Source organism: Argiope bruennichi, chromosome 8, assembly GCF_947563725.1.
Source record: "Argiope bruennichi chromosome 8, qqArgBrue1.1, whole genome shotgun sequence".
Taxonomy (NCBI): domain Eukaryota; kingdom Metazoa; phylum Arthropoda; class Arachnida; order Araneae; family Araneidae; genus Argiope; species Argiope bruennichi.
Window position 1 is genome coordinate 71404661 of NC_079158.1, and position 18597 is coordinate 71423257.

Here is an 18597-nt window from a genome sequence, read left to right on the forward strand (position 1 = left end):
TCGAACTTCCAAAGATACATTTATCAAACTCAACGAGGTTTGAAATATAAAGATTAATCAAGATCTCGAGCTCGGATTTTTTTACCATTACAATACTTTCTCTATTCTTCGTACACGAGGAAATAAATAGGTATATTATTCGTAAAATGCGAGCTCAAGCTTTGCTTTACGTATGAAATAATTTTGGCCTTAAAATATATAATGAGCAAAATAAAATACGTTTATCTGGTTATGGATAAAACAGCTAAAGCTTTGGTTTAAACGGATGAAATCTGGTATATGATAGATATCTCTCTAAATAGATATTCAATTCAATCATGTTAGATTCATAGATATCTGTCAAATTTTGAACGAAATCCATTCAAAAGAATTTTAACTAGTTGGCTATTCGAATCGAAGATAAGTCAACATGATAATTGCAAATTGTAAAGATTTACATAGATAAAATTTGATGCACAGGTATATAGCATTTAAAATTTAAATTATAATCAAATTATGAATCACATTTTTGAAAAGCTTGACCATCTGCATTTTCTCATGTATGCAAAACACAGGGTAAGCAAAGAGTCCGTAAAAATTTTAAAAATTTATAAGACTCCGGAAAATTAAGCAAAAGAAAAAACGGGTCGCAAGTTTAGCATCGATGAGTCACGGGATTTTTTTTAATTAGAAAAAAATGTTAAAAACAGCCGATAGATGGCGTTTCTTACATAAGTGAAAGGAAAGACCCGCAAATAACAAAATTAATGTTACCACATCATTTATTATATTAATATGTGTTCCACATGTCCACCACCACAGGTTATAACACATTGCAAGCGTGTAACAAATTCAGCAACGGCAGATTGCTGCATGTCTCGTCTCGCTGTATACATGACAGCTCTCGGTGGATTGCATCGTTCAGTTCCGACAGATTAGATGGACGTGATCGATACACCCAAGATTTTAAATTTTCTCATAACCAAAAGTCTGCTGGTGTTAGATCTGGAGACCGAGCAGGCCATGGAAACATGCAACGCCTGCTAATGATTCTCTCTTCCCCGAGCGCCTGTATTGGAATTCCTTGACTGGAATAGCAGTGTGAGTTTTTGCTCCATCTTGCATAAACGTAACAGTAGAAGGCGCATCTTTTTTCACTCAAACATGGAACAGCCTTTTCAAGCGGAAGAGTTAAATAACGCTGCGAATTTACCGTCACAGTTTTCCACCCATTTACAGGACACAGTGTTTCAAAGAAGGGTCCTATGAAGATAAAACCTGTGAACCCACATTACACTGGGACTCTGGGGGAATACAGTAGTTTCTCAGTGTATACTCGTGGATATGACGTCACCCAGATGCGACAATTATGTGCACTAATGTAAATATAGAGCAAAAAAGTTAGCTTCATTTGTCCACAAGATGTTTAAAGAATCTTGGGGGATCTTGTTCAATTTTGGAGAGAGCCCACCTCGCAAATGCCTCTCTCTCTACGGTATCCGACGGTAAGATTTCATAGCAAGACTGTAATTCTGGATCAAGAGTTTAAATATTTATAATTGCATGTTTCAAACTAAGTCGTTTGTACCAGCGCCATCTGTCGGCTGTTTTTTTAATTTTTTTTTTCTTATCTTAAAAATAATCCCGTGACCTATCAATACTAAACCTGCAAACCGTTTTGTACTTTGGTTATTTTTTCGGGTTTTATGAATTTGTAAAGTTTTTACGTCCGTTTTACCCATCCTGTACAATGACTTAAGTCAGTGACATTTGGTATGTAATCGCGTGACTATAACTACAATTCCATGGCAAATTTTGATTCGAAATGGATGGGTGGAAAAAAAGATAATTCCGTTTCTTTTCCAAATACCTTTAAAAACATTCTATAATGAATTGATTTTCTTCTACGTGTTAATTAAAAGAAGAAAACTACATGTAAAAATATTTATTTTTTACAATTTAATGCAATAACAAATGAATATTACATTGCTTAAAAATCAACATAGATTTGTAACAACATATTTTTTAAAAAATATTACAGCAGCATTAAGTATCTTCGGATAGAATACACTTATAGAAAATACCGCGAGTCTTATTTAGCATAAAATTCAATAAAACGTAGTATTATTGTTTTAAATATAAAGTAAAATACGAATGACCAAAGTTTTAGTAAAAATTCTTTAAAAGTGTCAAAGGAGAATGAATTAACTCTTGAAGTTGGTGGTTCCTGTAATGGAAAAATAATTCAATTTTATTTAACAACTGTTTATCACTAAATAACAGGAAATAAAAAAATTTAAAATAGAATAGCAAAAAAAAATATTTTTGAAGCTTTTTTAATGCATAAAGAATAAAGACTCATTGCTGATATCAATATGAATCTAAAAATTAATGTTAATTTTCATTTTATGATTTTCGTGTGAAAAAAATTTACATATTTATTTATGTGTATTTCTTTAATCCAGAGAAAAAATATTTTTGAATTCAAATATTAACCCATTAACTGCCATGGTCACCATTTTGGAATTTTAGAATACACCACTCGGCAAAACACAAAAATATATTTGGTAAGCCTAACAGTTTTCTTTCATTCTATATAATATCAGTCAATACTGGGCGTAGCAGAAAACGTGTATTCTGTGTTTCGTTTCTTTACAACGAGTGAATAGATAGTAAATTCGTCGGTAAATTAAACGGAGCAAAATCGTCTTGTTTAAAACTTTATATTTTTAGTTTGATTTTTATATTAAAATGAAAAACTGTACACACATATGTAATTTAGAGATTATAGTTATACGATATAAACCAAGTAAGTGAGTGTACGCACTAGAACATTTATAATTCTTTTTCTCGTTTATTTATAAGGGCTGCTCAAATGAAAAGGTACGAAACGTCGTAACAACGTAACCGTTAACATATTTGCCTATGCCGCCATGGGAGAACTTAGCGAGACATCTAGGGATACGATTGGAGTCTCCGGCGTAGATCGGAACATGCACGGGCGCCCGCATGCTCAGGAGAAAGCAGAGGGAGCCTCTTATAAAGAGCGCCGTACAAGTGACGTGGCAGTGCATGTGGCAAGGTTGGCGATCACAGAAGAACCATTTACTCCGATGTGTACTGTGAGACACTCCGAAGACTATGGCAGGTCCATCAAGAACAAAAGACAGGGGCTAATCACGGAGGGTGTGGTTCTGCCCCCATGATAACGTACGTCCACACGTCTCCAGGATCACACATGCAGAACTGGCCAAGTTCAAGTGGGAGAAGCTCGATCCTCCACCCTACAGCCCGGACATGTCACTCTGCGATTTCCCTATATTTGGTCCCTTGAAAAAACATCTGAAAAGGAAATGCTTCAACTCGGACGGCGAACTCAAAGACGCTGTGAAGGACTGGTTCTCGTCAAAGTCACAGGAATTCTGGGAATAAGGAATCCTTCGGCTCGTTAATCAATGGGATCATTGTGCTCAGGCCTATGAATAAAGTCTTCATTTATACCCACAGTGTCATTTCGTACCTTTTCATTTAAGCACCTCTTGTATCTTAATTTTTATGGTAACGGCTTTGCAAATAAATTATTTTTTGAATAAAAATTTAGTCGACTGGGGAAAAAAAATCTTGCCGGGGCGTACTTCTTAATCGGATACGAAATGATTTATTTCGAAAGCAATTGGTTGAATTTCATGAAAGCAAACCGTAGTAATAATAATATGTTACCTATTCAGTTGACTGAGAATCAGTTGAAAGGATTTTATTGATCATTTTATAACGATACCCATTTCGACTTTTCAAAAATATTAAATAATTTCATAACAAAGAAGATTCATTTGAATTACACAGTTGCACAACTTTTTGTGCATATGCAAAAGGCATTCAAAAAGTAAGTTACACCTGTTCCGCCACAGATGGCATCGTGGCGAAACAAGAGCTAAGCTTGCGGAGACGATAATTGAGTTCCAAGACTTATAACGGTAGCAATTTCATTCTGATAGTGAAAACCGTTGCTGAGTAGTACGAGGAAACAATGGTGCGTCAGCTGGTAACTTACTCCCACTTTGAAGTATGCGAAACAGTACGTTTTTAGTGGGCAAAACGTTTAACGAGTACGGGGATTCATCACGAAATATTGGAAGTGTATGGGCCACATGCAGTGTCACATCCAGCCATTGTGAAATAATACCAGCAGTTCGAAGACAGAATCGATGTGGAAAGGAGAGGAAGACCAACAACGGTGAGCATATCAGACATGGCGCAGCGGGTAGAAGGCATTATTCTCAGCAATCGCAGAGTGAGTATCGCACACATTGCACAGGATTTAGATGGAAGCCACTTCCCCAACGATCATCAGGTTCAGAGAGGTGTTCTATGCTGGCTCCAGGACCAAGGAGCGACTTTCTGTAGTCAGGGCATTGAAAGATTAGTGCTATGTTCTAACAAATGTTTCCAGTGACTGGGAGATCATGTAGAGAAATAGTGTGCTTGTATGTGTGTCATATTGCATTGTAGCGGACTTGTCAATAAAGTATTTATGACCTAATTGTTTGAGTGTAACTTACTTTTTCAACGCTCCTAGTATATGACTTATGCGACCAAAAATTTTTTAAAAATTGCATTTACTGAATAAAAGTGATATTCTAACTTAGAAACATGCAAAGAAAACAAAGCGATGGTCACATTCTCATAATTTATTTAATTTTCCTTCTTTTTTTTATACCTCATACTATTGGTACTATATTTAATAAATTCAGTGAATGAGAGTACTTGTTTTTCTCCCCGTTCTCAAGTGCACTTTTTAATATATGTATATTTCCCTCTAGTTTTATTTTGAGACAACTATCATTCATTAACTCTTTAACTGTTGTACTCCTGCGTTATATGAGCATCAAATTATTGATTTGAAATTTATACGGCAGTTTTAAACTAGTCAATAGCGTTTGAACTCGATGCAAAAATTACACATAATACACTAATGTCTCAAGGATTTCCGAGTTCAATTAGTGGGATAATGCAATATCTAAAAGAAAGGTGTCATTTAATTGGATAACAGTGAAAATTAAATAGTTTAGATTAAAGGAAGTTAATCTTTAAAGTTAGTTAGAAAGTTCGATAAGTGAATAAGTTTGTCTTCCAAAAGGCTTACTTTTCAAATTTTTTTTAAATCTTAGATCACCTTTTGATCTAATTAATATTTCACTAAGTATATAGTTAGTTTTTAATTCATTATTAATATTTTCCTAAGTTTAATTATGCTAATATTTCGCTAAATATAGAGTTCGTTTTTAATTCATTATTAATATTTTCTTAATTAGGCTAATATTTCATTAAATATAGAGTTCGTTTTTAATTCATTATTAATATTTTCTTAATTATGCTAATATTTCTCTAAATATAGAGTTTGTTTTTAACTCATTATTAATATTTTCTTAAGTTTAATTATGCTAACATATGCGTATAGTATTTCATACTTACCGATGCGTTTGGTAAGTTTTTCTTAGAAATATCTTTGTTTGATTTCGAATTTTTCCGGCGAATTATAGACGAAACGGTCAAAGTACGAGTGCGACCCTAAAATAGATAAATTCATTATAAAATTAATCAGAAATATATAAGAAAAAATGAAAAACATATTTAAATTTAGTATGTATTACTGAATTGAAATAGGCGATGTTTTCATTTAAAAAATTTTTAACAAAATACTGGAATATTAAAAGCTTTTTCTTCCTTTAGTTGAAATTTGTTATTTGAAATGTAACTTGCATGTATGATGAAAACAAACTTTAGTGAAAGCAAAGTTCACAAATAAATTCAACGCTTTTAAGATATTTTGTATATGTATTCACAATTAAATTGGTACATTTTGATTTATTAGTTAATGAGTGAAATAAATAGTCAAATAATTGACAAAAGTCCCAACACCATTAGCGCCCAGACAAGAAGCAGTATTATAAACTGTAAAAATGGACATGGTGTATGAGAACTCCTTGATACAAATGTATTGCAGTCTTATACTTCTAATTTATGCTTGTGCCATCTAATGAAAAAAATTTAAATACACAAAGAAAATAAAACAGAATGAAAATACTAAACGAATCCATTGTCCATTATTTTAAAGCTCAAAGTAAATTTAAACCAACTTTAGGGGTCTCCCAAAACTTTCTTGCATATTCCTAAACAAATTTTTATCTGTCTCTCATCATATAAAATTGTGGTCCTTGAGAAATGTCGCGAATATCTTGTATGACATTTATGAACAATAGTTAAGAGATATAAAGCTTTAAAGTGAATCGAGAAGCTTAATTAAATCTATCGTTTGAGCATTATTATATTGTTTTGAATGCCTTATTGTCCACTCATTCACACCAAAATTTGACACAAAACTATTGTTTGAATAACAGGAAACATATTGAATTCCATTGATTAAAGTTATTGCAATTAGATGTATGAGGAAATACCGACCAATAGACAGTCAAACCTATGACAAAAAAGTTTGATAAAGATATACATTTTACATATATAAATTTTATAATATACAAATATAATTTTTTTAAATATTTAAAACTATATAAATATAAATTTTACATCAACAGATAAATTCGTGGTAGTTTAAAAAGTTTATTAAAATTTCGATTATATGTCTTTATTTATATACTACTTTGTATAAATCCCTTGAATAACTTAAAATAGCGCAATACTATATATTCAAAAGTTTGTTTACAGTACCAACGCCAAACTAAAATTATTTTGTGCGATGATTCGCCAAATGTAATAAATATCCACCGATATGGTAAATGTAGTTTTGTTGCAATCCCAAAATTATCAGCAAAAAAGTACCGAAGGAATATTTTACATAAAGGTCACAAAATAAGCGTAATTCTTGTTTAACCCTTTAAAGGGCCATTTTTTTCTAGTAATATGTTAAAATATTTTTAGGCTTGAAATTAAAATCAGAAAAGGGATTCTTTTAGCTTATTAGATAAATTTAATTTGATTAATTAATTAATTTTGTTAATTAATAATTAAGTAACAAATCAAGACATATCATTCCGTCTGAGATAAAGAACTGAAGCATCTAAGTTTCTGACTTACTAAAAACATTTGTCAGAACTTATGTCAACCTACATAATTTCATACAAAGATTGATAAATTTGGTGGGAAGCATACTTCCCACGGCCTTAAAAATGGTTAAAATAAGGGTTAATAATATTCATTCAATATAATTGCTTAGATTGCAATATATAAAGCTTTTTCGACATATACTATGTCATATCCCAAACCATAAATTCTATTACTTGATGAATATTTCAGTACCTCTTGAAGCTTACACCAAGAAAATACATCAGAATGCATCAGTCAAAACCCTTAATAAATTAGACATTTAGACGGTGGGTTCAAGATTTATAGTCCGATTTACAGACATGTCTGCCTTTGCTTAGACGAAAAATCCCGAAAGACTTTCTATTTGTGAGTGTTTTATTTTCTGTTTGCAGAAATTTTCATTTGAAAAAGAAAAGTCCTGCACAATCAGAAGAAAGATTTTCAAAATATTATTTTGTAGGTTTACCGAATATTGAAGAAATGGAATGGAAAGCGAATTGTTGAAGAAAGTTTCTAAAGTTAACTTTTTCCAAAAACCAAAAGATTTCGAAAAAAATTATATTCTATGTATGAGTATGAAAATAGCCTTTCATTTTCTAGTATGAAAAAAAAAAGTGGATGAAATATTGTAAATTGTCAAAATTTGGCAAAGAAATTTTCAATAAACATGGTCATATCTGTTGGTAAACATAATAATTCAAACATAGAATGAGTCATACGAATGATATCGATATGTCGTCTTCAATGATATATATCGATATATCAAATAGGTTTCAAATTTTTGGGAGAAATCTATCAAAACCAAAGTCCGACTGTATGTCCATTTCCGATAATATTAAGAAAATAAATCAGAATTGCAACTGCTTTTTAGAATTAAATTTTGTACTAAAGTTTTTCTTTGTGCATATCCCTTAAATTTTTTGTCAAATCCAAAGAGAAGTTAATTCTTGATACTTTAGATGAATAAATTTTAGCATACAACCTTTTCACCCAAATTTTAAGTATGTACCCAAATGGTCAAAATGCATAAGAAGTTTTCTTCGACAAAATATTTCCACAAATCACACACCCGTTATAAGGAATCCTTTATTTTTTTTAATTATTTATTATTAAAACTCTCCCGTTATTTTTTGCAACCTCCGAAAATATTCAGTAATAGACCATAAAAACATTGGAGTCATTGTTACAAAGATTACAATTATTAAACTCAGTGGCACGACAGCCCTATGTGGGACAAGGCGTAACGTGCCCATATCTGCTTTCTTGACCGAGGACCCTGAGGTACTGGGTATATGTCCCGTTAGGTGGTCAGTCTAACGCGGAACCCCCAGTGTTACAATTATGTAATATAAATAAAAATAATAAATCGACAGTTCTATTCATAAAATATCTATATCTCTTTATACAAATATTCTTTTAAAAATATTTATATGAAACATGTCATATAAATTCATATTTGCATTATTATGCTTTAACCCTTTCTAAAGCCATGGGAAGTATGCTTCCCACCAAATTTATCAATCTTTGTATGAAATTATGTAGGTTGGCATAAGTTCTGACAAATTTTTTTAGAAAGACAGAAACTTAGATGCTTCAGTTCTTTATCTCACACAAAATGATGTGTCTTGGTTTGTCACTTAATTATTAATTAAACAAATTAATTAATTAAATTAAATTTATCTAATAAGCTAAATGAATCCTTTTTCTTATTCCAATTTCAAGCCTAAAAATATTTTAACATAATATGACTAGAAAAAAATGGCTCTTTAAAGGGTTAATACACAATATTAAAATATTTTGCATATATGGTTATTTATACAGGAAATTATGATCTTGTTACAGCGCAGTTCTCTGATTTATCCTTTAATTAGCAAATTGAAATGAAATATTTGGGGTTGCATATATAAATAAATAGGATATGTATAATATATTTATTTGTTCTTCGAAGCTTTATAATTTATTAATCCTTAGAAATTTGTTTTAATTATTACCCTGAAATGGATGTACAAAGACGTGTTTACCATGTACAGGATATGTGGATCTCCCATAAGTAAGTCACAACGCATAATACATCTTCGACTTTGTGACAAAAAATGGCATATTTATGGATAGATCTGCAACTCCAAAGTATCTTAGGCTTTGTTTCCATAGAAGTTCTATTGACAAAAACTATCATTTCATTTATGTCACTTTTTAAAATGAAATACGATGAAAGAGTAAACCAATAATATTCCCAGGAGTTATTTACCCTTTCTAAAACAATGTTGACGACTTCGAACGAAATAATCATGTTATGCGTCTGGCATCATATGCTTTCTGTGCCCCATTGAACACCGTGCAGTTGAAGAAGTATTTACAAATAATTTTGATTTTGAAATAAAGAAAATTCAGAACTAATCACAAACCTCAGAATCTTCTATGATTTCAAATGTAACGTTCTTGCTCGTGTTTGCTGTAGAGCGTCCTAAGCTATGTCTGAGAGGAATAGGGTGATCAGCTGGTTTCATAAAATCGGATGCAGCGTTCTACAAAGAACAAAATAAGATACATATATATTAGCAAATGATATTTATATTATCAGAAGTATTTTAATTTGTAATCTAAATGAGTGAAATTTTTAATATCTATTAAAGAAATTTCAATAAGATTGTTGGGTTTTTTTTTCGTGATTTTTTCGAGTGGAAGTTCTGTTTTAAAGTAATATCTCTTTTCCAAAATTGTTCTTAAAATATTCAATTTTCATACATACGTTTCCCCTAGAATATAACTAAAAATTTAAAAACCCAAATAAAGAGTAATTTTTTTCAAACTAAAATAAATTTGCAGTAGTTTAAGTAAATAAATAGACATAATTTTAAAGCAAGATCCACTACTGTATTAAATGCATGGAAACAAGTTGAAAGTATTAAAAAAATCTGTTACAAAATATTATACTCATATTTTTCAAAAAAATAATTTTAAACCAAATGATACTAGTCATTATTGAATATAAAAGTCACAAACTGTCCTCTCAACCATTTTTTTTTTTTTTTTTACATTGGAAATATCATTGTATGACCTTTTGTGTAAGTAATTGCTCAAAAATATAATTAGAATTTTACACATCTTTCTTAATGAGTACATGCCGTTCAAGAAATAATTACATAACGTATCTGGAAACTCTTGATTCAACTATCTACTCTATACAGCATTGTTAACGATTATTGTATCATCTATGATATAAAATACAGGAAGAATGCTAACCTAAAAACATTATTATTGTTTAAAAAATTCACTAAAGGCAAATAAAAACAAGAAAATTATAAAATTATGCTATGCTCCGTGATGAAGTTTGAAGAACCTTGTGAATTGTATGGTAAAAAAAAAAGTCATAGTTACTGAAAATAATCAAAAGGTCAAATATTACAGTTTATACTAAAGTTGCAAAAATATTGTTCATAAAACCTCTTTCTTAAGTCACAGAAAATTGAGCAACATGAAATATAATATAATAATATAATAATAATAATAATATAATATAATAATACGACAGAAGCTCAAATAGCTATAAATAGGAAGGATTGTTCAAAGAAGATTACTACAATTTATTTAGACTGTTTTTGAAAAATAAATTTTTGCAACATTTAAAGAAAAAGTGTACAATTCAAAACCATTTTAATGCCAATCAATAAAATTTAAAACCTGTTATATACTGAAGATATGCTTTAAGAAACATAAATGTAATAAAAATATTCATAAGATAACATTTTGATATTTAAAAAAAACACTAAACTAATAAGAATAAACTAGGATTACATTGTACATACATTATAAAATATAATTAACAAAATTTACTTTCTTTTTATTTCTTGCCTTTATTCATACACCAGATCATTGTAAAAAAAACTAAACCCAATATACAAGACCATAACTATCATAGCCTTCAAAAGAAAGAGAATAAAATTGTAATTCAAAGTATTTTGAGGTATGTTTTTAAGAATCACATGAAAGACAACAGTTAAACTAACAGTTACGGTTGCATAGGCAAGATTTCAAAATTTCCAAATGGTATCATCAGTCTTTTTTATTGGAATGTGTTCTCCATAGCAAAAAGCAATAAATGGTGTTGGAACGGTATCTGTAGCACAAAAATCAACAGTTGTAGACAGACTAAGAATAAAAGAGAAAACAACTGAGTTGTGCCTACCAGAAACGTGAAATTCAAACGATTCCTCTTGGCATGGCACGTGATTTGGTTCTAGGCACAATCTGCCAAATGCAAAGTGTCATCAAGGTTGGAGTTGGTTGAGAAGAAAATTTTTGGATCGCAATAAAATGTTTTGCTTTCTGTTTCTTCTCTGCTGTTATTGGTTATTTTCTCTCTTATTCTTCTTCTGTCCACTGCTGGTGATTTTCGTGCTATAGATACAGTAACAACGCAATTCATTGGGATTTGCTATGGGAAACTCATTCCAATATAAAAAAGGAGGTGTTGCATTGAAAATTGTGACATTTTTTTTCAATGAAACCGTAAATATTAGAGAGTAACTGTTGTTTTTCAAATGATTCTTTAGCTCATATCTCAAATTACCTTGGAACAAAAACATTATCTGTTCCTGTGAACGATACAATAGTTACAGTTTCATATATCGGACAGTTTTTTGTTATTATTATTATCGCCCGGTATAAAAGAAAACATCATGTTCTGTATTAAATTTGTAACAATAATAACTATATACTTTATATTAAGTTTACTTACTTGGCAAATTCTGTCAGATCTGTTTGGACTTAATTTTTTTTCTTTAAAGTTGTTTGCCAATAGAGGATTCGGCTGAACTGTTTCTTTCTTGCGATAATATTGCTGCATTTTAAGAGAAGTACCAACATGTATTAAATTCTTATTAGAAGTTTCTTTACATTTTAAGACATTTTCTGTCACATCTCGAAAATTATCAATAGGTATTCTGAGATGACGTTCTGCGACAGTTTCTTGCAAACTGGTTGCAAAATTATTCACTCTCATAGCCTTACCATTGGGCATTTCTCTATCAGCAGGGTTTCTAATAGCATTATCATCGTTTTCTATCTGACCAATGACTAGTTTATGATTATTATAATCTTTACTGCAAGACAGATCAACGCCTGAAATATTTCGATCAATACTTTGATCGTCGTCATTTGCCGAGTCACTTGTTGAAATACAAGCTTTCTCATTTTGTTCTTTACCATATGTCAGATCAATCCTTTGAGACAAATGAGTGGTATCTTGGACATCGTTACTTGCCATATCAACATCTGGTATTCCTGAATTCCGAATTTGGTCATTAGCATTAGTTAAATCAACAGCTGGTATGTCAGTATTAGAATCTTGATTATTATCTTCTGTTAAATCAATAAGCTCTCTGCTGGGATTAGTGTGTGTATCATTAATGCTTGAACGATGTTGATTGGTATGGTTGTGATTTGATTCCTCATCATCCGTCAAATCAATGCATTGTATTTGATTTGAAATATCCTGCACATGATCATCTGTCAGATCGATAATTGGTATCCTGTTATTCAGAAGTGGATCATTATCACTTGTTAAAACAATAACTGGTACTCGGCTATTTACAAACTGGTCATTATCACGAGTTAAATCAATAACTGGTACTCTATTATTTAGACGCTGGTCATTATCAGGAGTTAATTGAATGACTGGTACTCTATTGTTTAGAAGTTTGTCATTATCACGAGTTAATTGAATGACTGGTACTCTATTGTTTAGAGGATGGTCATTATCACGAGTTAATTGAATGACTGGAACTCTATTGTTTAGAAGTTGGTCATTATCACGAGTTAATTGAATGACTGGTACTCTATTGTTTAGAAGCTGGTCATTATCACGAGTTAAATCAATAACAGGTGTATTAGAATAAGAATCTTGACTATTTTCATCAGTCAGATTTATTAATTCTTTTCTCTGATTGATATCTCTATCGTCATTCCTAATAAGGTCAAAATATCGAATGATTCGATTACTGTTAGATGCATTATCATTTGACATATTAATAATAGTAAAATCAAAGTTAGTTCTTGGAATATCACCTATATCTCCAAATCATAATAAAATTATCTGTATTCTTCACTTATCCTTATCGAGAAATACAGTTGTAAGGCAGGAAAATAGAACCCAAGAACGATTTGATGTCCCTAAAATTTAAAATAATTTTTTCCATGAAAGTAGTTTACAGAAAGCAGATAGCAAATTATATTTGTAAAATATAAAAGATATTTTGTAAAATATAAAGAAAAACACGAAATAAATACATTATTAAGTTTATTATTCAATTTTTTGAAAATTATTAGCTGCCAAATGAATATTTTCGTCAAATCATTCGGTATCTTCAAAGCAGAAACACAAAACATCAATTTACATTAGAGAATTCCGAAAGAATAGTATCGAATACAAACTGCTGTCTTTGTCCGTTACCATAAAAAAAACTTAAAATAAAAGTTTTAATTGATTCTAAAAAATGTTTAATAAACAAATGTCTGATAGAATAAAAAATATAAAAATAATCCCAAAAAATCCCAGAAGTACATAATTTATGCTAATGTAAACTAGTACAATATTTCATAATTTGTGCTGCTTACGAAATAAACTTGGAACAAGTCTTCCGTGACTCTAACGATTGCTTCATTTTTACTTTCTCGTGTACGAGTTATATAATCAACATTGTAATAGATAAAAAAAATCGAACATGAAATTTTTGACGAATCTCCAGGTTTCAGATTTCTCGGAGTTTGAAAAACAAATTTTTGGCATTATGTTTGTCTGTCTGTCTCTGAATGCCATACCTCAAAACTGTTTTAAGCTAGATACCTGAAATTTGGTATATGGAATTACGATTGAATTCGTAGATTTCTATAAAATTTCGAATGAAATCCATTCAAAAACTCCTCTGCCTGGATGCTAGATTGCAATTGAACACAATAACTCTAAAATGCAAAGATTTAAATAAATAAAATTTCTAAGCAGATGTAGCAATCTAAAATATAGATATCAAGTTTTGAACCAAATCCGTCAAACGACCATCTGTTGATCCGTATTTCCGTATACATGTAACCCAATAATTCATAAAGTAAAGACTTAAATCAATCAAATTCGGAATGTTAACTTATGATTATAACTATAGTTTTGTGTCAAATTTTGGCATCAATCCATCAGCAAAAATATGTCCAAAATACATATTATTGTGATAGATTCAATAAAAATGACAGATTGAAGTCAAGGATCTTGTGGTGAAAGCTTATAAACCAGTTAACAGCGATGCTGCACGAGCAATTGCTTTTGTATCATGGTCATGTTACTGGACTGCGAACCACAAGGTCCCAGGTTCTATCCTCGCTCATCGCAATCTGCCACATTGGTGACCTCGGACGATGAATCTTCAACCTTCGTACAGCTGTTGTGGCGTCAACTACCCGCAACCAAAGTCGAAAGACTCACTTGACGCAGAAACCCAAACACACTCGCCATAACGCTTAGCGCTACTCAAATGGGTACAGGCGCATTAGAATCAACAGCTAATACATCATCACTCAACAGCCATATCGTTCGTCTCACATCCGACTCATTGAAGGGAGGGTCTGTAGTGAATAGCATATAAGCCAGTTAACAACTACGCTACACGAGCAATTGCTTTGGTATCATGGTCATGTTACTAGACTGCGAACCGAAAGGTCCCAGGTTCTATCCTCACGCATACCAATCGGCTTGCATCGCATGACTATCATTCACTAATAACATGCAAGACCTTCCCTGACTTACACAGGGTGCACAATTTTAAAGGGGAAGGGAGGTTAGATCTTTATTGGAGAATTTGCGAGAAAGTCTCGAGAACAGAGAGCTGAATTTTTTATATTATAATTATTAAAGAATAGCAAAATAAAAAACACACAATTATTTCACAAACAATCAGTTTATTTTTATTCATGGAATAACGGAAGTTTTATTACTCGTTTATAATAAACGAAATGAGAGATTGTTCAGCTCAAATCTCTTAGAAACTAAAATGAACTAGCCGTTGCCGGGTAAGTCAAAATAATAGTAAATAAATTTGTTTAGTAATTACAACCGAAAATCGGAACTGTGAATAAAGTTCGCTTCCAGCAGTAATATTGCTCTAAATAAACTTTGAGTAGCTTCAGAACGGAGAATTAAATCAAGTTATTTGAATTGAAAAATACTTAGTCTAGATAGAATCTGCAATACCTCCGATAACTTAATATCTGCGATAGCATAATACGGTGTAAAATAGTTTAGAACAGATATATTATTGGAAATAAAAAGAATTTATTATGAAGAAGCAACTAAATGATACTAATGATACTACCTCGGATAAATAAATAATAAAATGTGCCCCCTTTACTCTTCTCAATACTCCCACAGGGGGACGCCGCGTAATTGAGAATGAAAAGCTTCCGGTATGGTGGTTGGTTCTTGCCAACCTGGTATGTACAGAAAACTGTGGGAATGAGCTGCCTCCCATCGATTATGGGATGTACTTCCCAAGGGAAGAGTTGTAGAGTGGCCGGTGATGGTCCTTAGGACTCAAACTCAGTGTCCGCCAGTGTTGATGTTGCAGTGGTCCGGTCATTCATATTTTCCCTTATGCCTTCAGGCGGGTCAGTTTGGTTTTGTTCAGTTATATTAATGTCCCGTTTTAAAGCAACACTATGGCCATTTTGGGACGGACTTTCAACCGTGATCATATGACGAGAACGACACCTGAAGTGGCACCCCTTCTCAAAACTTCCACACTTCACCAGCGGGAGGACGTTTAACCCCGAAGGATTTAACGTGCTCCAAACCGTTTATACGACGGTTCTTCTGTGGAATCGAGTCTCGAACCTGAAACCCTCCGATTTCAAAGCCGAGACCTTACTTCCAGGCCACCGCGGCTCTCAGAAGGCACGGTGTAGCAGTCTTAAGCATGTTATGATTTAATTATTTAGCCAATCTATATTAACATCTAGAGACTCTGCGGAAAGCAGTGGTGTGGTGGTGATAAAGCCAAACCCTCGAAATTGCAGAATAGTGGGTTAGTTGCGTTTATGTAGGCTTGGTTCACACTAAATTTGCCATCTAGGGTTTGGGAATCGTGTAAGTTTGATTTCGTAATAGTTTTGATCAATTATATTAAACTCATATTTCAAGCCATATGAAGATTATTTCAAGAGGAACTTCGTAATTTCGAACTGTAATCAAGTGACAGATAGAGATTTAAATCGGCACCTTTTTCTCCAGGAATCTACCCTTTTCCTGTATCATGGATTTAAGGTTTAGCAAACGCTTACATTCGATTGATCTTCCATGGAATCCAATCTTGAACCTTAAACTCTCCATTCATAAAGCCAGGAAACCATCGTATTCTATGCAGAATTTTGGTAAATAAAGTGCCGGCAAATCTGCTTTAATCATCCTCAGTATATGGTTCAAAATTACCAATTGGTACAAAATTGTCCTTATGTAACTTAAAAATAGAAAATTAAATCAAGCAAATCAATCATTCTAGTACTCTGGACATATGATGTTAATAGAATTCATCTTGTATCAAGAGCTAAATAGATCTTCCACAGAATCCAATTCAAAACCATAATCGCCTTCCATTCTCAAAGCCGATATTCTATGTATTTATTTAGAGATCAGAATTATTAAATGCATACAAAAAAGATCCCCATGCAACTACAAAACGTGTCATTAAATCATCTGAAATTTAATTATTTTGGAAAAAATCAATGTTGATTTTTGCTTGTGGGTTCAATTATTCAAGCGCAACGAAACCATCTTAGTCTCCGAGTTGATTCCAATTTTGCAACAATCCCAATCCGCGAGTTACATGCAGTTCGCATCGATTAATTTACTTGCAATTATGATAGCATGAACAAACTTTTTTTCATATGAATTTCGTTCCTTTAACTGATTATTCCAAATTTCGATGTTTATAAAACATTTTACACGTTTATACTGATTATGCTAAAGTTTACATTAAAACTGAGTCATAACATTGGTATGTATGAAAGAGTCTTAATCAAAAGATTGAATCTGAAACAACATTTATGAATTATGAAACTTCGGAAAATAACATTAAGAGATGCTTAGAAGACGCGGATGATGATTGCTTGTGTGTGTGTGTGTGTGTGTGTGTGTGTGTGTGTGTGTGTGTGTGTGTGTGTGTGTGTGTGTGTGTGTGTGTGTGTGTGTGTGTGTGTGTGTGTGTGTGTGTGTAGTTGAATGCATTATTTGAGTGCAGATGAGATATAGATCTATGAAAGCTCTGTCATTAAGATGAACACATAACATTTATTTTAATGCATTAGCAACATGAATCCACGAAAGTTTATTTGTGAATACCACTCTTGTGCATGTGTGTGCGTGTGCGTGCGTGCGCTCCAGTAGGGATCAGAGAAATCAGTTTTCAGTGTGAAGTATAACATTACGAAAATTTTCCTTATGCACTGTATACAAAATGTTAAAGCATTTCTTGATTAATTTAGTTTTTATCTTAATGTTAATATTTTCATAAATTGTTTCATATACTGTGCATGCAAAGTATTCCAATATTTCTTTTTTGAGTGATTATAGTTGTGTAATCATTACAGTGTTTACTTCTGAGATATTCACTAAAAGTAACAGCCGGTTACTTTTTACAAAAAGAGAAATATAAAAAATGGAATAATATAATTCTATCTCTTTCGTATAGATCAGATGTCCCTATATAGCAAATAACACTTTACTTCTTAATTTATAGAGTTAATGTACAAAGAAAATTCCACTTTGAATTTCAGCATTTATGGTAATCAATGCCCAACTGTTAACGAATGCAATTAAAGCTCCTATCCTTTTATTTTTTTTATCAATTGTAATATTTGCTAATTTTGAAAATGTATTTTATCTACAAAAATGGAATAATGTACTTAACATAAACATTCATAAAAAATGTATACTTTAAAGAATATTTATACTCACTCATAAATATATTTATCTATCAAAATACTTCAGGTAATTAATTATTAGTAAATAGTTAATTATCAAAAAGATTAATTAATAAATCATTTGGTTTTATACAAAAATAAGCAATGCTTTAATAGAATACATGATTATCAAAATAAATCGTATTCAAAATATGTACTGCTATTTCAGTGCTTACATAGTTATAGACAAGATTTTTATAAACTTACCACTACTGCATATTGCAAGCAAAAGAGCGAAACAGGAATCTAATATCAACAACTATCAGACTGCTGTTATCTTTGAAAACTTTGAATAACGTTTGTATGCAAAACAGAGTTCTAACTGTGACGTCAGTATCGAAGAGTGTTTATTTTCTTGCGATAGCATCTGTCAAGAGAGAATTCCGCCTCTCTATCCAAGACGAAACAAAGTAACCGCGGTTGTTTACTGACTATCCCCATTATAATTATTCCATGCGTTATATCTCACAAAACTTCATAATATTTTTTTTATTTGAAAGAATTAATTCCTCTCTATTGTTC

At 31.6% G+C, this 18597-nt stretch overlaps 1 protein-coding gene across 1 annotated transcript; it reads right to left on the reverse strand.

The window, feature by feature from the left end:
- Window positions 1-1909: 1909 nt before the first annotated feature.
- LOC129980802 (uncharacterized) lies at window positions 1910-18377 on the reverse strand. The gene is made up of 5 exons (XM_056091186.1): window positions 18283-18377; window positions 11816-13248; window positions 9483-9602; window positions 5452-5547; window positions 1910-2206 (listed from the first exon to the last, which is right to left on the reverse strand). The coding sequence occupies exons 2-5, from the start codon at window positions 13100-13102 to the stop codon at window positions 2072-2074; spliced, it is 1638 nt and encodes a 545-aa protein (XP_055947161.1). The 5' UTR covers window positions 13103-13248; window positions 18283-18377; the 3' UTR covers window positions 1910-2071.
- Between the last annotated feature and the right edge of the window lie 220 nt (window positions 18378-18597).